Source organism: Cervus elaphus, chromosome 19 (genome assembly GCF_910594005.1).
Source record: "Cervus elaphus chromosome 19, mCerEla1.1, whole genome shotgun sequence".
NCBI lineage: Eukaryota > Metazoa > Chordata > Mammalia > Artiodactyla > Cervidae > Cervus > Cervus elaphus.
Genome location: NC_057833.1, coordinates 35194590 through 35215534, shown reverse-complemented (window position 1 = coordinate 35215534; position 20945 = coordinate 35194590). Strand labels below are relative to the sequence as shown.

At 34.3% G+C, this 20945-nt stretch overlaps 1 protein-coding gene across 10 annotated transcripts in view; it reads right to left on the bottom strand.

Moving 5' to 3' along the window:
- ATP11B (ATPase phospholipid transporting 11B (putative)) overlaps positions 1-20945 on the bottom strand; it is a 110169-nt gene that overhangs the window by 13429 nt on the left and 75795 nt on the right. For 5 of the 10 annotated variants that reach the window (XM_043873578.1, XM_043873572.1, XM_043873573.1 and 2 more), the window contains 5 exons: positions 20296-20423; positions 18695-18833; positions 9880-9945; positions 9261-9364; positions 7691-7856 (listed from right to left, as the gene is read on the bottom strand). In XM_043873578.1, the coding sequence (XP_043729513.1) occupies positions 7691-7856; positions 9261-9364; positions 9880-9945; positions 18695-18833; positions 20296-20423 (603 nt within the window). Of the gene's footprint in view, positions 1-1826; positions 1927-4965; positions 5052-7690; positions 7857-9260; positions 9365-9879; positions 9946-18694; positions 18834-20295; positions 20424-20945 lie in introns of those variants that run through there. The other 5 variants (XM_043873574.1, XM_043873575.1, XM_043873577.1 and 2 more) reach the window with 4 other exon arrangements.

The following is a 20945-nucleotide window of genomic DNA, read 5'->3' as shown; positions in this document are numbered from 1 at the left end:
CTAAGAGGCAGGTGACAAAGAGGGCGATAACTAGGAGAGTCTATGGCCCATGGTAACATTTAGGGCTCAGCATAACTCTCTGTCTGATTTGGCAAGGCTAACCAAATTTTGATTAGAGAAATAAATGCCAATTCAAGAAAGAATATATAGAAGAGGGATTATTTAACACTTATTTTTACAAGTGATTTTTACCTCAAAATATATGCCAAAGACAGAAATACAGGAGAAGAGATATACTCAACATACATTTTACTCAACCAATTTAAGTTTAGTGATATGCAGAAAAAAACTGCAGATCAGGGTAACACCTCCAGCACTTTTACTAAAATCATATCCATGGCCTAAGGGTTCTTCTGCTTTCTTATTTATAGGAAGACAGACCATATGTCACAGCATGATAGAAGAATTCACTTATCATTCCTTTGGAAAAGTAATCATAACAAGGCCCTTATTATTTTTAGGGGCATTCTATGAACCCAATTCTCAACTATACTCTACATTTTAATGCACATATTAAAGCAAAGCAGCACCAGATACATGTCTTATGAAACATCCACTTGAGCTTGAGCCTTTGGGGAACTTTTATCACAGAGGACATAATTTCACAGTATTAGCACAGCCAGGACCCAAAGGATTATCTGCTCTAGGAAATAACCAGGACATAATCTAAATCCCAGCCAGCTTCCCCTCTTTAACCAGTGTGCATCCTTCAGCTGAGTTTTCCTTTCAGCCAATGAGTGCATGTTCTAAAAACTAAAAATCTTTCTATGTTTATCAAAATACAAGATAAATATGTTGTAAAGATAATCACATGAAATATCCCTGAACAAAATAAAAATTCTGAGTTCTTTTGGATTTCTTTTCAACTAATTAAAATAATGAATGATAGCTGACTAATCTTCAGCATCTTCCATTTTGGGCAATTCATTAAAAGAATCTAATTTTAAAAACATTTTTCAATGTAATTCATATTTTTTTTCAAATTACTGTATCTGTTCCACTGTCTTGATTTACAATCTTTAAGTAGCTTTGTTTTAAAGTTTCGCTACTTATAAGCGTTATCTCAGATGACACAGTACCACCTTCTTGATCAGTAATTACAATATCCAAAGTGGCAAATAGCCCAAGTAAAAATATAATTACTAGTGGTAAGAATTTTTATCTTCCTTGGTTACTACCAATTAAAGTATTTTGCATATCCCAATTAGATATAGAAGTAGTTGGTAGGGTTTATTTCTCAAGAGGGGAGTGAATCAAGTCTTTATTAATTCACACTTTTCTATTACAAAGATGTAACTATGAAAGCTAATGAAAAGTTAAGAACTGAGAGTTTGGTGAATATCAGTCAACAGAAAATTATTCAGTACCAGGTCTAAGCACTCATTCATTTGACCATTCAACTCAAGGGGGAGACTTAGGTAAGTAATGTGGTATCTAACTACATTAACATGTATAAAATGACATACAACTACAAAGTGGGAAAAGTGACTTCAGAAATAAGAGAAATAGCATGACATATTTTCAAAAGAAGTGAAAAGGAATAAATGCTTGATTATAAGACAATAAGACAGAATCTGAAGTAAAGTAAGATTTAACTATAACTCCAAAAGAAATGAAATATTTGGGTACAGACATATAAAAAATGTGAAGATCACCAAAAAAGGAAAACAGGTAAATGAAAACAACATATGAGAAACAGTGAAGGAATTAGTAAAGTAAAAACTGAAATGTGAGGCCAGTTCTCCCATAGCATGCCCCAAGCTTAGCGGATATCCCCAGGAAGGTCCAGCGCAGTACTACCTAGTGCACGCAAGAACTGTCCTGCTGGCTGCAAGCCTCAGCTAGCAGGTGCCTACTGTCCTCCCCTCTGTGCTTGCTTTCAGCAAATTCATATGCTGAGCTGACTGAACCCTTATCTTCTTCCATCTGGAAGGACAGAAAAGCAACAAGTCTCATATTACAGAACAATACTCTCACTGTATATAAGTTTAGAATCAAAACAGCAAGTCAGGGTCCACAATCTGTGAGGCACAAATGAAAGTTCACACACCACCACATTCATTTACTGTCACAAAAGAGAGCTAATAGGAGCTTAAGGAGCATACAATGGAGCACACCAAACAAAGCCATGGTTATACAGGGCACAAAGTTAAATTACAACCAGGTTTCCGGCAGGAAAGTTCAGTTTCTTCCATTAAACAAATTCCTTGTCAACAAGAATTAGGGTTCTTATTGCAAAGGTATGTCTCATTTCATATTTCTCATGCTCCTTCTCAGAAGACTTCTCTAACTGGACTTCAGCAGAGTGGAAGGGTTAATCAAATAGCCTTTCAAATGTTAGACATATGGGTAGGGGGAAGCTTGACTTGATTTAGTAAACAAAATTAATTTAATCCTTAATTTAAAATATCTTTTTTTTTAGTATTAACTAACTCAAATCAATTTCTATTCTTTGCTTTTTCTATTTCATAGGGGCCATGCCTCATGGCTTGTGGGATCTTAATTTCTCAACAAGAGATTGAACCCAGGCACTCAGTAGTGAAAGCGTGGAGCCCTAACCATTAGACTGCCAGGGAGTTCCCTCTATATTTTAAGTATTAGAGACCTTCTAAGGAATATGTGCCCATAGCCAAGCTAATTTAAAAATTTTAACCTTTCTTAAATTACCAAAAAAAGAAAGTTCCTCAATAAATAAAACATACTTTTTCCTCATTTCTGTGTGTTTTCTCAGTCTTAGGACTAATCAATAATTATTTCTATAAAAAATGCTGTAGTAAATTTCTTATATACATAAAATAGAATTTCTTGGTTTCAAGAGTACAGTAAGTTTATGTAAAGATAGCTTATTATTATAGCTTTGCCTTTTATAAAGGAGTGGAAAATATTCAAACTGAGCTTTCTTTTATTTAAAAAAATTATTAATAGCTTTGTGTTAATGGTTCTTAAGTATCAATACTAACCTTACAAAAGATTTGAAAACTCTTAAAGACATTCAATATATGCATAATTTTCCAGTTACAATAGTAAACAAGTCATCATGGACCACACCCAGGAATATTGCTCAACACGATTCAAAAACAAGATGCATTTAAAATTCACAGGATACACCAGCAGACAGATATTTGTGGGCACTTTTTCTTCATGAAGCTATGAGCAAATGCCCATCCAGTGGTCATTCACCACTCATGTAATCAATTGTTATTTCTGCCTGACCTTTGGTTGATTATATTTCTTTTTGTTTTTTGCTGATGCTGATATTAAGTAAATAAGACTATAGTATGTAAAATGGTCATCTGATAGGTGAAGAACCTTGAAGCTCAATTAATATTCTAATCTGATTAGAATATCGGAGAAGGCAATGGCACCCCACTCCAGTACTCTTGCTCGGAAAATCCCATGGACGGAGGAGCCTGGTGGGCTGCAGTCAATGGGGTCGCTAAGAGTCGGACATGACTGAGCGACTTCACTTTCACTTTTCACTTTCATGCATTGGAGAAGGAAATGGCAACCCACTCCAGTGTTCTTGCCTGGAGAATCCCAGGGACGGGGGAGCCTGGTGCGCTGCCGTCTATAGGGTCGCACAGAGTCGGACACGACTGAAGTGCCTTAGCAGCAGCAGTGCTTCATTCCTTTTTTGTCTATCACTACGCAAAAAATGTTGCTTGATTTGAGCCACCATGACATGTGAAAATATGATTTAATAAAAATACTAAGATTATTCACAATGCAAAAGTTAATCCTCACAAAAGTGCTTACCAGAGTGTTATTTTAAATAATGAGCTCTCCTATTGCCTTATTAGATGTTCAAAAATGTGATAAGTATGCACTGTTTTCAGAAGGCACATGTAGATAAAAATGATATACATATTTGGCTCAACCAAAGTTGGTGGTAAATCTTCCAAGTGTGTTTTCATTTTAGTTCTCGTTTTGAACATGAAATTTAGTTGACTACCACTTAAACTCCCATTTGTATATCATCTATAATTATATATCTTTGTAATTCAAAGCAGAATATTTGAAAAACCCTCATACTAATAGGAATAATAAAATCAAAAGGCTTGGAAAATTTTGGAAGAACTCAAAATTACAAGGTTACATAAGTTATTTAAGCAGGGCTTTGTCACAGTCATTCATTTGATCAAGTGAACACAGATTAGAAATCTACAGAATAAAAAAGAATTTAAAAAATACATATGATTAAAAACCCAGGGTGAGAAGCTGAAGGGTGCCAAAACTAAAAACAAAGAAACTTTATATTACTTTTCCTCTTCAAACCAGACTGGAATTAAAGTTAATATATAACTTTGGTATCTTAATATGAAAAGTTCTAGGATTTAAACTTTCAATTCTGTTCCATCAAAAGACACCTTGGGATTACTAATTATTTTTTGCAGAAACTGACAGAATGAATCTGTCAGTGGAGATAAAGATATATATGAGATACAAAATCTATTATTCAATTTATAGATGCACTAAACAGTAGCAAGGATATGAAATATTTCAGCAGCCATTTCAGTGTACAAAGACAAATATGCATGTGTATTTACAACACAGATTAAGGCAAGATAAAAAATAGGCAACTCTCACTTCTAAGTAACTGAAACTTAAAACTTTAAATTGTATGATGAATTCCTGTAGCTTAAATTAAATTACTCAACATGCAGGAGCATTCTTAAATACGAGTATGACAAGCAGAAGCATTAGAATTGTGTTAGGAAAGGTAGTTAAGGTATAAAACATATAACAAAGTACAGATCTCTGTCCTGTTATGCTGAATTTTCATCTCAAAGAAATGGATATTTTTTAGGTTTTAACATACATAATGGTAAAGGTCAAATTAGAGACAGAGCTGTGCTAACAAAAACGCCCCACTCTTAATTCATGCCTCTGCCCATCTTTTGAATATTTTTAAATTGACCTTTAGCATGCAGAAGAGTTAATGAGGTTCTACTCATCCTACTCTACCTAAGTTTGCTCAGCTGACTCCTTGCCCTCGACAACGGCTGCAGTGCGATGAACTCGTCACTGAAAGCGACTGTGTTGGAGTACATCTACAAGTGGACAGAAGAGGGACGGGACATGCGGCAAGTCAGTGAGCTGGACTTATCATCTAAGAGACAGACACACGACAAGCTTGGTAAAGACATTTGTTCCTACAGGAGCAGGAAGTATCATACACGGTACACATACATGACTGACATTTGCTATCCCAACAATTTACTCTTATTACCACACTGCTGTTCTGCAGGAAAAACTCAGAATCAATGCTGCCGCCTCTTCTTGTGATATAATTTTTCTTGCTACTATTTGGATGATAGCAAAATGAAGTTAAGGAACTGACAGCTTTCTAACAATTTTCTTATCATTTGAAATTAGGGGTGACAGTACAAGTCTGAAACAATAAAAATTACTGACTATAGCAAAAGAATAACATCACACATGGGATTTGAAGGACCATATACTGTCTTAATAAAAACAGAAAAATCCCTGAGTGAAAGCAGAGATTTCCTCTTTATTTTTATATGTTCATTTTTTACAGAAGTACAATTGATTTACAATGTTGGGCCAATCTCTGCTGTATAGCAAAGGGACATAGTTTTATACATATATACATCCTTTTCCTCTTTAGATCAGACTCCAGTTGAATATCCAGTCAAATCATTTAAAAAAAATTTAGTAGGGGTAGAAAGGGAGATTATACTGGCTTTCACACATAGAAAAATGATTGATTTCTTAACTCTATTTTTTAAATCCACTAACCCATGGTAAAAGAACCAAAATATAAAGCACTTTTAACTTTTTCTTGTTTAAGGGTCCATCTTAAGGTATCAAATACTTCCTATGTAATCCTTTAAAAAGAGGCCCGTAAAAATAAGGACTAATATTATCATCTTGTATTATCATTAAGAAATCTCTTTGAAAAATGTAAGTATGTAAATACTCTGACTAAAGAAAATTTCCAAGGATAAATGTAAATAATTCTGATTATTTACTTTTATAAAAATTTAAGTCTTTAAGTGATGTCATTAATCTATTTTGGTGAAATATAACTTTAGGCAAGAAGACAAAAATGTTCTTCATAAAGGTCTAGAAAAAGTATAATAGTCAATGTATTAAAAGTAGTATTCTATTATCAAGAATATCTCTGAAAAAAAAAAAAGAAAAAAAAAAAAAAAAGAATATCTCTGAAGCTTAGAAAAAAGGCAAACAAAAGATATTTAAGTAATATCTTGCACAGTGGAAAAATTTGTCCATATTCGGATACAGGTAAATGCATAGGCAGACACAATAAATAGATTATGCAAATTTTTTCAACCTGAGCTGAAGATCAGTATTAGAACAGCATCCTAATCATTATTATAATTATGTTCTTACTGAGGACTTACTACATACAGACCCAGGTGCTTCATATTAATTGTCTCTAACAATCATGTAAGGTAGTAATTATTATTCTGATTTTATATAGGAAGAAACTGAGGCTTAAGGAAGTGACTTGATTAAGAATATACATTGTATGGTTAAAACAGTATTTAAATTAAGTCTGTCAGGCTTCAGATGCCTGCACTGCTTCAATGGTGTTAAACTGTATACTGGCTAGAATTGAGTGACCAAAGCAAGTAAATGCTAAAGAAATGTTAATATGATCAATTGAAATTAAACCCATATACGATTTAGGAAGCCTAACAAATCACTAAATACTTAGGAAGCACTTATTCTATTTGTAGCATTAACACACAACTGAATTTCCAAAATTTAAACAAAATTTGCTTTGCATACAACAAACATGCAAAAACAACAACCCCCGCCCCCACCCCCCATCTGCAACAAACACTCAACCTAGGAAGAATTAAACAATTAATAAACTTGGTGTTTACAGGGGCATAAAAGTTGATCAGAATGTGTTCCTGAGGATATATATTCAATGCCATGGTACAGTTAACAGAACAAACTAGGATTTCTAGGTTATGTACAAGTCAAATTACAAAGATGGTACATTCAACTAAATAGCTTTTATTTCTTGAGCATCCACTTTGTCTGAATATTATTTCATTTAATCTTCAAATGCAATGAAATAGACATTTCTGTCATAATTTTACCCATGAGGAAACTGAGAATTAAAGTCAGAGCTACCCAGTGGTAGAATAAGGATTTTGAACCCACAACTATCAGGTCCTTAAGAACATATTCTTAAACACTATGTAAACACTGTTAATACCTGTTGTAGTTTAAATACTTTAGTGAGTACTCAATGAGAGAAAATATTTTGTAAAAATCCATTCTGTAGAAGTTATTTAGGTTAAAGAACTATTTCTTTCTTCTGTTGCCAACAATATAACCTAAAGAAGTACTACTGAAATTCTAATGATTCTAAAGACATGGATATATATCCCAATTATATATATTTGATCAAATGCTGTGATATTACTTAAGATGTATTTATACTATTATTTGGATATAACTTGATAGTTTTATATTTCTACTCTACTTCTATGAAATTTTAAAATTATAATTTTTCAGGAGTCAAAAACTTAATACAACTTTAACAGTATCACATTTAACAACATTTATATTGCAAAACACTTGATACAGGAATAGTTAATTTACCATTTTCTAATAGGAACAAATTATAATGAAAACTACTCATTAAAGACTCCTAATTAAAAAGGTACTGTATATAAAATGTGGTTACCTGTGCCTTTTCAATATTTGTAGGATGGAACTGATGGTCAAATACTTTTTTCACAATATCAAGAAATAAGCATGTAACAACCATGAGGATTATGGCAAACCAAGCAGAACCACTTGATAGGAGCTGAATAAATACAAAGTACATATTCTGGGAGCTCAAAAATGGCCTGCAAAGAAAGTGGGCTTAATAAAAGAAGAAACTGACAAGACAGATTCTTAAATCAAGACATTAAGTAAACCCACTATATTCGAAGGTTATAATTTTACGTATACGGAGGTAAAATGTTCAAAATTCCAAATCAATGTAATTTAATTAACTAACTAATAAAATGTGATACACTTTCACTGTCAAAAATAAAATCCAATTTAATTCGCTTGAATGACAATCAGTTTTTCTAATTAGGAAAGTGCCAAGTAGTTGACTTATTCTATCCCAGTGGTAGGAAATCCAAAGAATTATGTTGTAATACAGACTTAAGAGGTTAAAAAAGCAAGAAAAGTATGTAACAAAATGTTTTCTACTAAGCAACTATAAGCTTGATAACCAAAATTTTAGGTTGGAAAGCTCTAGTTAGAGGATCTTCTCTACACACTTATTTAAAAATAAATGTACTCACAAATATTAGTTCTACATAGTAATAGGTTTTGTCAAAATACCATTTTTGGGGTTTTGTACATATCACTTCAAAGCAATATGGGGAAATACAGGAAGAAATGAAGAAATAAAGAGGATTAAAAACAAATGATAGTCATGAGCATCCTTTTATAATCCTAATTAAAGTTAATGTTTAGCCAATCCAAATTTTTTACCTGCTTTTTGTAATACTTTGCCTGATACAATATTTTGCAGACACAGTAGGCAATGTAATATAAATACTCTAATTCAGAGACTTCAGTTGTCCATGATTTATCAAAGAATTTTAGGATTCTTTAGGATAAGCACTCATTTTTTATCTATCAGAGAAGCTGAATATCTGATTTTAGCAATGAAAATACAGCACACTATTTACTTTTGAGAGATAAGTTAACTTATTCATGAAACTTTAATGTTTTTATGTGACTTATTTTATTATATACATTAGTAATAATTTAGAGTATCAATACTATGGTTAGCATAAAGAACAATAATTTTCAAGTAAATCTTATTTTTAACCTTTGTGATCTTAAAGAGTTCAGTTTCCAAATAGAAAAAAAGGGACAGTAAGATTATTGTGATAATCAATGTTAATACCTCAGGTAAAACACTAGAATGCAGTAGATAGAGTAATTGTTAGTTTCTTTTTTCTTCCTTATTAGTAAGATCAACTGAAAGAACTAAATTTCTTACCAGGATAGGGTCTAAAACTATTCTGAGAGTTAGGGACGCCCCCTCCCCCCAGCCCTGAGGAGGGCTATGGGAGAGTTCTACACAATTTTTGGAGGTCTTGTGAGATAAACAAGACCAAAAAAAAAAAAGAAAAAAAAAACAACAACAAACTATTCTGAGCAGAATTTGTTCATAATATAACCTATCATAATAAATATTTATTAGAGTTGAATCAATGTAATTAAAATACAATATAGTAACTCACCAGAGAATCCCTCCATAAAACAAAGAAAACACAAAATAGAATAAAATAGATCCCCATGTAACAAGATGATTGATCCAGGTCCAAAAATGAGTTTCCAAAGCCATCTAAAAAAATAAATTAAAAAATCCTTAATGTAAATTAATAAATCTTTAACTTCTCAGATACAACCCAAGAATAAGTGACTAAAAAGTTCCTATGGCAAAGTCCCTCAGAAGACAAATATTAATGAAAGGCTCCTAGTATGAAACTGAACAATTTCAAGTTTATACTATTCTTCTTCTGTGAGGAAGCAGCATTAAAATTTCATGAGTACTTTATCAACTCCATGGGCTAAACCAGCTTGTGTTATCTTGCATTACATAGAGAGAAGCATAATTTCACAGGTGGGTATTGAGGAGTTAACTTTCCTTTGACTAGAAAAATCAGCTGAGGCTTTCCAAAATAATGAATTAAAAAATGAATTCATAATGAATTTTTTGACAAAAATTAAAATTATCAAACTAGCCATCCATGAAATTATTCTTGACAATAAAAAGAAAAACTGTATCACTAAAATAATGAAGAAAATTTAGAACTCTATAGACAAAACATGTCCACGCTCCTAATTTCTGTATCATACCTTTGCTGTGACTGTAATAACCATGACTGTGAAGACCAAGGTGCCAAATGTCCAATTTCCAAACATCTAAAACACAAAGAATAAACTAGTACTGTATTACATGTTAAAATGATGCTGAAACAGAAGTGATGCAAAGAATAATCACATTCTTCACTGAAAATCACTTGCATCATTTACGTCAGGTACATCTGAAATCTGATTAGATTAGTAAAGTTAAAGGAGAATGAGAAGAAATACCATAAAGCATTATTATGTTTATTACATAAATGATCCTTTGGATAACACTATCAGACTGGAAACTCAAAGACAGGTTTGAAGTTGTGTGGCACAGATAGTTTTTAGTGAGAATTATACACTTGTTAGTAACTGCTTTACTCGTCACAGAGTAAATATGATAATAAACCCTGTTCAATTATAATTATTTTCTGAAACCACTCCAGCCAAAAGTCACAGGAGAATACCTGCCACTGTATTTCTGGACACAGCATAGAAAGATCAAGTAAAAAGAAATTTATACACGAAACCAACACTTGAAAGGAAAGGTAATGGCTAGTGGAATGACTCAAAGGATTCCATGTAAAAATGCAGTTAATGCCAATCAGACAGTATTGCTCTGGGCTTTTTAGCCAAAACTGACTAAGATTTATTAAAAATGCAGATTCCCCAAAGAACATCAGGATTTAATTTCCACAAACAAGAGCATAACCAGAACTTTATGTCAATTTACGTCACCAAAAGTCATAATCTTTACCATTGGTTAAAAAAAAAACACTATTTAAAAGACCAGTCATTTAAAAACAAGTGGGTTCCAATGGCAATAACACTTATCTAAGTAATTCAAAATAAATGACCAACTCAGTGCTTAAGACCCTGAATAGCCAAAATAATCTTGAGAAAAGAATAATGGAGCTGGAGGAATCATGCTCCCTGACTTCAGACTATACTACAAAGCTAATGTAATCAAAACAGTATGATATTGGCACAAAAACAGACATATAGATCAGTGGAACACACACAGATCAGTGGAACAGGACAGAAAGCCTGGAAATAAACCCATGCACCTATGGTCTAATTAATCTATGACAAAGGAGGCAAAAATATACAATGGAGAAAAGACAATCTCTTCAATAAGTGGTGCTGGGAAATTGGACAGTTACATGTAAAATAATGAAACTAGGACATTCCCTAACACCATAACACCATATAAAAAAATAAAATCTAAAGAAATTGAAGACCTAAACGTAAAATTCCTAGAAGAAAACATAGGCAGAACACTCTGACATAAAGTGCAAGAATGTATTTTTGGATCTGTCTCTTAAAATAATGGAAATAAAAACAAAATAAACAAACGGGACCTAACTAAACTTAAAAAAGTTTTTGCCAGCAAAGGAAACCATCCACAAAACAGACAGACAACTTATGAATTGGGAGAAAATATTTGCAAATGATGCTACAGACGAGGGATTAATTTCCAAAATATACAAACAGCTCATACAGCTTAATTAAAAAAAATAAATGGGCGGAAGACCTAATAGACATTTCTCTAAAGAAAACACACAGATGGTCAACAGGCACATTAAAAATTGTTCAATATTACTAATTATACGAGAAATGCAAATCAAAATTTCTTACAATGAGTAATCACCTAACATTGGCCAGACTAGCCATTATTAAAAAGTCTGCAGAAGAATTTCCTTAGTGGCCAACTGGTTAAAAACCTGCCTTCCAATGCAGGGGATGTGGGTTCAATCCCTGGTCCAGGAAATAAGATCCCACATGCCTAGGGGCAACTAAGCCTGCATGCTGCAACCACTGAGCCTGGAGATCTAGAGCCCATGCTCCGCTACCAGACAAAGCCCACACAGTGCAACAAAAAGCCAGCATGCCAGAACTCTCCCACACTGTTGGTGGGAATTTAATTAATGCTGCCACTAGGGAGAATAATGGTCCTTAAAAAGCTAAAAACAGTTACCATATGATTCTGCAATCCCAATCCTGGGCTTATAACCAGAGAAAACTACTTTGAAAAGACACATGAACCCCAATATCCATAGCAGCACTATTTACAATAGCCAAGACATAGAAGCTACCTAAATGTCTACTGACAGATGAATGAATAAAGATGTGGTGTATATACACAATGGAATATTACTCAGTCATAAAAAATAATGAAATAATGCCATTTTTGGTAACATGGATTCACCCAGAGATTATCATATTAAGTGAAGTAAGTCAGACAGAGAAAGACAAATATCATGTGATGTCACTTATACACAGAATCTAAAAAAAAAAAAGACATAAATGAGATTGTTTATAAAACAGAAATAGATTCACAGAAACAGAAAACAAACTTATGTTACCAAAGGGGATAGTGGGGTTGTATGGGGAGAGAAGATAAATTAGAAGTTTGGGATTAACATATACACCCTACTATATATAAAACAGGCAAACAGTAAGGACCTACTGTATATATAGCACAGGGATCATGTAATAACCTATAATGGAAATCTGAAAAAGAATAATATATGTATACATACAACTGAATCACTATGCTATACATGTGAAACTAACAACACTGTATGTTAACTATACTTCAATTAAAAAACAAATAGCTTAAAGGTAAAAAAGCAACCAATAAATAATGATTCTTACAATCAACAATGAAACATTAATATCCCTTTATTTGAGGGTATTTTGGGGTGCTTATTTGTCAAGGGGAAAATAAAGGAAAAGTCAATATGACTTTTCCTGCTTTTATCATCTCTAGAAATGACTTAGAATACTGAAAAACCATTGTATCTCACTCAATTCAGCTCTTAAGAATGCCAGATCCTCTTTCAGTGATATGGAAGCAGGTAATCAATGCAGTCAGGCCACATGGGCCTGGAAATGGTAACAACCACACATATCTACCTCTCAGTATCTGGTTTTACTGGACCCAGATTGAGGCTAATTATATGTATCCTCCTTTGAGGCAGAGGATGATTTAAAATTTGAGCATTTAAGGACCTAGAGGGAGCTGTAGAAAACAAATTCACATTCTCTTTTTTGGGTAAATTAGCAAAGTAATTTATTTCAACTGCAGCAATAACTTAAGTCTATTTCCCTCTGATTTCCCCTTGAATTTAGTTTAATTGGTGATGAAGTGAGTGGCAGAGGGAATTTGGGGATCCAGCTAAAGAGAAGTTGAGATGGGCGTATTACTTTGGCTTGCTCTAAGTAGAAGCTATTTATGTCACTCACAATCATTTTTACATATACTATGTTTGTACTTACAGTTTTATGTTTTTTCACTGAAAGAAGGCCTGCCAAAATGAGTAAGGTTTAGACTACTCTACTAAACCTGGATCTGCTCCTGCTCAGAAGAGACAGATGCTCAAAACATTTTCTATCACAATGTTTTGGGTTTTTTTAATCACTTCTTTTAACTTAATTTGATACCTAATAATTTAATAAAGCCAATCATATAGTTCGAATTAAAGAAGATGATTCATTACTCACTTGTAAAGCCAATCAAGAAATAGTAACTGAGAATCTATTCCATGCCAAGTACCATTCTAGGCCTTGGGGAATGAAGCAGTAATAATGTAACATTCCTGACCTCATGGAGCTTGTATAATGGAAAAGGCAGGACATAAACTTAAAAATATGTACTTTCAGGCAGAGGCAGGCACCATGAAGAAAAATAAATGTAGAGTAAGGGGTCGGGAAGTGACAAAGTGAGAGGGACAGATTTTACTGGAGTGGTCTAGAAAGTCTGAGTCAAACCAGTGATAGTTCAGGAGACCTGAAGGAACTAAGGGATTCAGCCACATGACCACATGAGGGAAAAGAATCTAGGCAGAGAAAGAGCAAGTGCAAAAGTCTTAATGCAGGAATAAATTAGTTTGAAGGAGCAAGAAAACCAGTGTGGCTGGCATACAGTGACTAAAAGGGAAGGTGGTAAGGAAATACAGTCCAAGAGGTAGTCCAAAATTTTTTCATTTTTATAAGATCACTTGGGCTGCTGTGAGAAGAATGGATAGTAGGAAGGGGAAGAACAGAAGCAGGAAGAAGGTAGTTACTATGGTCCCTGAAAGACTGAAAAGGAATAATTGGTAATGAAGCCAAAGTAACTTATAGAGACTGAGAGAAGATACTGTGGCAGGCAGGAAGTCTTCATAAATTGTACCCAGTGGTTGAGTTCATAAGTGCTGAGGCATGTTCTTGGATTTAGCAATAAAGTGGGTGCTGCTGACCATAAAGAACATGGTTTGAATGGGAGAGCTTTGGGGGAAAGTCCCACAGGAGTACATTCAAGGGAGAAGAGGAGGCCAGGAAGTAGAAATAGTAAAAAATATAACTTCCTCCAATTTTGTAACAGGTTTAACTATACATTGATCTATAAGACAATTACCTTCTATAGAGTTAATCAGTTGTTCAGTTCTCCAGTACAAACTCTTTATTATTCATTTAAAACATTGACCAATTGTTGGGTGATACCATAAGCAGCAAGGTATATTTTTCTGTTCTCTGTACATGAAAATTTCCTATTGACTGCTTGAAGTATTATTAGTGCTTTAAATATTCTCATGAATAAGAGAATACGCAGGGAAATTATGCAATGAACTAGATAATCAAAGGCATTTCAATCATACAAGCTTTAATTAAAATAAATCTATATCTACTGTTAGGAATTAAATTGCATATGTGTCTTTAATGACCTGATTGGTAATTACAGTGGTTAAATCATTTGAATTAAAATAAAGATACTGACTTCTCTGTGTAATATAAATATAAAATAGTATATTTCTATCTTAACACAGAGCTCTTATCATTTGATGATTAGGTTTCAACAGCTGATGACATTATAGTGCGAAAGAGTAATTAAAATCATTAACATTAAAAAAAAAAGCTTTGTAGTAAAAACTACAAAAAGGTTTTTCTTTCTCAAAATTACAACCTAGGCTCAACCCTGAAGAACAGTCATAAGAGAAAGAGGTAAACAGCATTCTAGAGAGGAAACATAGAAATAGCTTTGAACTCTAGAAATGAATGTTGCATGTTCTGAGAGAGCCAACAAGGGCAGTTTAACTTATATGGTTATAGAGAGGGTTTGTGGGAGAAGTAGGCTAGATGGGATTGGGTACAACAAGGTCTTCAATAAAAAGACTTGATAGTAATAATAACAAGTAATACTCTGAAGATTGAGTACTCTGTATGCTAGCCTCTATGCCTAATGCCCTGCATATATCATTTATTCTTCACAGCAAACCTGCTGCTGCTGCTGCTAAGTCACTTCAGTCGTGTCCGACTCTGTGCGACCCCATCCCTGGGATTCTCCAGGCAAGAACACTGGAGTGGGTTGCCATTTCCTTCTCCAATGCATAAAAGTGAAAAGTGAAAGTGAAGTCACTCAGTTGTGCCCAACTCTTCGCGACCCCATGGACTGCAGCCTACCAGGCTCCTCCGTCCATGGGATTTTCCAGGCAAGAGTACTGGAGGGGGGGTGCCATTGCCTACTCTGTCACAGCAAACCAATAAGGTAGTAATTAAACTCCTAATTTTGATGGAGGAAACTGAGTATCAGAGAGGTTAACTGATTCATCCCAAATCAGTCAAATGATAACTTCAGATGCCAGGATGTAAATCCAATCTGACTGACTGTAACATATGCCTCTTTCCCACTGTATCTACTAGTACTGGTGGCAGGGAGTGGTAGATAAATTTCCAGTGGTATATATCTGAGTGATAGAACTGGTAGGCTAAAAGGGGAAGGAAGTTAATGATATACAATTTGAGTTAAAAAAAAATGGTAGTTAACAAGTGGTAAAAAGAAAAAAAGAAACTTTTATACCAAAGGGCCAGAACAATTTACCTTGCATTAAGATTTTTAATTTCATATAAAGCATGCTCAAGATTTAATTTTAAAAGTCACTAAAAACTAGAAGCAAATCAAAGCTGTAATATTCTTAAATAATTTATACCATGTAATGAATATTATGTAGCTATGAAAAAAATATTTTTGAGGCATTTTTAATAACAAGAAAAATCACTGAGGCAATATTAAGGGGAAAATGGTGATGAGGTTATTGAGAGGATATAAATTCTGAGGTTAATGAAAAAATAATAGGAGAAATATGTAAAAACGATAGGAATAATTACACCTGGGTACAAGGAGAACAGGTAGTTTTATTTTTTATTTTTGTATATTTTTCCGATACCGTATTTCAAAATCAGAAGAAAAACTAGCACAAAAGAGATCTCTTTAACTTCCTTTTTATCCAATGACATCTTCCTTTTTTCTTAACTTTTTCCCTCTTTATTCTGTCCCGTTTTTACCCCAGTATTTCAGGTGAAAATGGGCATGCTCACCCATATAACTATATATTTGATGACTGAACTTCCCTGGTGATTCATTGGTTAGGAATCTGCCTGCCAATGCAGGGACACAGGTTCGATTTCCAGTCCAGGAAGATCCCACATGCAAAGATGCAACTAAGCTCATGGGCCACAACTGCTAAGATCACACTCTAGAGCCCCTGCTCTGCAACAAGAGAAGCCACCACAATGAGAAGCCTGTGCGCTGCAGCTAGAGAGTAGCCCCTGCTTACTGCAACTAAAGAAAGCCTGTGAGTAGCAACCAAGACCTAGCACAGGCAAATATATATATATGTTTGATGGTCCTTGCACAGGTGGTAATACTGCACAGAAGTGTACTAGGCTAATAACTGTTTCTCAACAGAATTTAGGATCATGGCAAAGCATACAGGCTTTGACATTATACAGATCTATACTGTATAATATAGAATATTATATATCAATTATATAATATTGAATTATACTCTTGTAATTTATTTACTATGTGACTTGAGGCAAGTTTTTTAACCTGAGATTACTTTTCTAATATGAAAAAAAGTAACATATATTTTCCTCACATAGGATTGTTGTTACAATTTAGTAAGTTAATACATGGAATATACCTGCAACAGAGAAAAAAAACTGAATAAAATTCAATTACTTGAGGGAATTGCTGTAACATTCATGCTACACAAACTAGATTCATATATTTGTCCAAACCTGGCTAAGTATGTCCTCAAAAGTGGCAATAATATGTATGTTCCTATTGTACATCCTAAAGGGATTTGCATGGTTAAAGCCTCTCTAAAGTTGAAATCCATTTCCTTTATGCTCTTGAATATTGTGTTATTTCAGTTGCTCATTTCCAGTACCTCTCACAAGACTCTAAGCTCCATAATGGAGTGTGTTAGTTCCTCTCATAAATCCAGACACTAGTATAGTACATGGGAATGGCTGGTCCTCAATAAATGTTTGTTGCACAGATAAAACTTCATATTCTCCCAACTGCAAATATATTTTGGAGTTCTTAAGTACTGCCAACAGAAAACAGAAACTAAGGTGACAAGTATTTTCAGTCTATCACGGGACTACAGATGTCATTTCTTTTTCCTCCTAACCTATCTAGTTAAGCCTAGAGAGAGGCCTAGTTCTGCAAAGAATCTCTCAACATGAGCATTCCAGTCAGGACACGGAAGCAACATACTGTGTGGTACTCCTTTCCAATTTTACATTTCAGAAATATGGCCATTCTAAACTGTAACTTGACATCTTCAGGATTGCTGCTGTGCACTTAAGAGTAGAGCAGCACTTTTTAAGCACACCAAAAAAAAAGTTCATCCATTTAAAAGCAAAACCCTAGACACTGTCTCTATTTCTCATTTGAAAAGGCCGAGTAATAGTATCATTCCAACAGAATTACTGTGAGGATTAATGGAAATGCAGCATGTAAAGCACTGAGCACAATATTAAGTACTAAATAAACAGTTCAGTTCCGTTCAGTTGCTCAGGCGTGTCCGACTCTTTGTGACCCCATGAACCGTAGCACACCAGGCCTCCCTGTCCATCACCAACTCCCGGAGTTTACTCAAATGCATGTCCATCGAGTCAGTGATGCCATCCAGCCATCTCATCCTCTGTCGTCCCCTTCTCCTCCTGCCCCCAATCCCTCCCAGAATCAGGGTCTTTTCCAATGAATCAAAATAAACAGTAGCTATTATTAAAACACAATCTTTTTTTTTTTTCGTAGTCTAAAGGTTTTTATTTATTTATTTATTTTTTTGTTTTGTTTTTGTGGGCAAAGGATTTTATTTTCTGTTTTTCTTTTTTTTAATTTTTTATTAGTTGGAGGCTAATTACTTCACAACATTTCAGTGGGTTTTGTCATACATTGATATGAATCAGCCATAGATTTACACGTATTCCCCATCCCGATCCCCCCTCCCATCTCCCTCTCCACCCGATTCCTCTGGGTCTTCCCAGTGCACCAGGCCCGAGCACTTGTCTCATGCATCCCACCTGGGCTGGTGATCTGTTTCACCATAGATAGTATACATGCTGTTCTTTTGAAATATCCCACCCTCACATTCTCCCACATAGTTCAATAGTCTGTTCTGTATTTCTGTGTCTCTTTCTCTGTTTTGCATATAGGGTTATCATTACCATAAACACAATCTTGAAGTGAACAGCATGCAGTGGCATGAATATATTCCCTTATATGAATTAATTTTTGAACCCACAAAACTACTTAGGTAACTTGAATTTCACATTAAAATTACACTTCACTGCCTTTCTGTTTTAATTTTCATTTGTATGAAATTTGATTAAGTTAAAACCTTTTAATAATTGCATTTTAATTTAATATATACAACTTTATAACTTAAACGTAATTTTACTTTATTTTTTAAGACAGAAAGTTATCAAAAGCCAAACTACATTAATTATTAAAAACATTCTGTAAAAAAACTGTATATTTTACCTGGCCATTTCCAAGCAGAGATGTATCTTTCCCTATGAGAAAATAGGATCCAAAAAAGAAAATAAAGGCATGACTGAAACCCAAGATGGTCCAATAAAGAAATGTTTTCATGCTTAATCGACGATTTTTACTTATGTCTCTGCAAATTTAAAAAAAAGGAAGAGAAAAAAAAATACATCACGACTTATTATTTACCTACTAAATAATTATTACAATTTGATAATTAAAAAAGATGGCTTTTTAATTCAAAATTGCTTACAATTTTAGCAAAAGAACAAAACCTAATTTACAAACCACTGCTTGTAAATCATACAGCTTATATTTTCATAACATATTCAAATACAGGAAATATGATATGGGCATAATTCTTCAGTTTAACTATGTAAAGTTGCTATTTCTTTTTTGGGGCCATAATGTGTGCCTTATGGGATCTTAGTTTCCTGACCACGGATTGAACCTGACCCCCTAGTAGTGAAAGCCCAGATCCTAACCACTGGACTGCCTGGGAATTTCCTCTTTGTCAAATCTGTTATATTCTGTTATAACCAGCCATGATTATTTCTTTATGGTGGAGTCATGTGAGCTAGGTTCAGCATTGAGGTTCCTAACTGAGTTCATGTCTATCAACAGCTATTATGAGCAGAAAAGCCTGTGCCAATCTTGGGTCAGGACTTCGGTAGCTCAGCTGCTACAGAATCTGCCTGCAATGTAGGAGACCCTGGTTCAATTCATGGGCCAGGAAGATCCCCTGGAGAAGGGATAGGCTACCCACTCCGGTATTCTTGGGCTTCCCTGGTGGCTCAGGTGATAAAGAATCCGCCTGCAATGCGGGAGACATGGGTTCAATCCCTGGGTTGGGAAGATACCCTGGAGAGGGGCATGGCAACCCACTCCAGTATTCTGGTCTGGAGAATCCCCATGGACAGAGGAGCCTGGCGGGCTATAGTCCATGGGGTTGCAAAGAGTCAGACACAACTAAGTAACTAAGTACAATCTTGGGTCAAGCCCAGGCCTAGATATCCTGGGAAATCAAGGTAAGTTATTGCCATTTCTGGATAACTGAGTATCTCTATAAGCATAAAGGTCAAGTTAATGTGGGAATCATAAGCTAGTCCTGAGCTGAGTCCATGTATCTATGATTACCTGGTTTTGAGAAAGGAATAACCCAGGGGGCCTGGGATGGGATTTAATGGCCTCAACTCTCCATCTTGCATCAATTACTACCCATAAATTCGGCAGGGCTAGAACACGAACTATTTTTCAGGTAAGTAATGAGTAACTTTTGTGTGTGCCCATGAAACAGAGTATTATTGGTTTAAAACAGTAAGTGCAAATCACGCAACTGCTCAATGCATTCCTAGGACGAAACTATTCATTCCTAAAAACATTGGAAAACTCATTCAAATATTCTCTTCAATGTTCAACAATTATAAACCATACGAAAACTTAAGTACTTTCCTTAGTAAGACATTAGTCACCAAGAAATTGCCTGATATCTTTGCTTATTTTTAAGATACTTTTAAAAATGGGTAACTATTGAAATATAATGTACTACTTGCTGCAAGAGGTGGTATGGATATTTAATATTGGAAAACACTTACCGATAGAGGGCGGGCTTGTTCTGTAATACATGAGGGTCTATATGTTGTTCCAACAGACTATATATCAGAATAGGCAGGGATGTAAAACAAATATTGTATAAAGTCAGGTACACGCTGTCATATAGTGTCTAGAAAGAGAAATTTGTCGGAATTTGTAGACTCTAGACTACATTACTATTATTCATTACAAAGAAGCATCATAAAAATTACATATTGTCAGTTTACACTGAATCCATTTTAGTAAGTCTAATTTGTTTCTTATATAGACATAATGTTTCTACATTTATATTCTTTGTGGAAACTGGAATATTATGACACTTGATTCTACTATTACAGTCAGATGGGTCTATATTTCAAGATATCCTAATTTGATCACTGTGATGTAATTTTACACAATTCTCTTACGTGTCCTAGGTTTGTTATTATTTCTTTGATATGCTACACATTTAGTTTTGTTTTCATTGCTTTGTTTTCCCACCTAAGTCCTACACTTTCTTTAATCCATGATCCATGAAACTTAAAAACACTGGCTCAAATTCCTGATGATAGCTGCCTCTTCTAAACAGTTATATGTGCTACTGTTGATACTAAGTGCTTAGCAGTTTGTCTGTTCTTTACATATAGCTTTTATTAACATTGATACTGTCTCT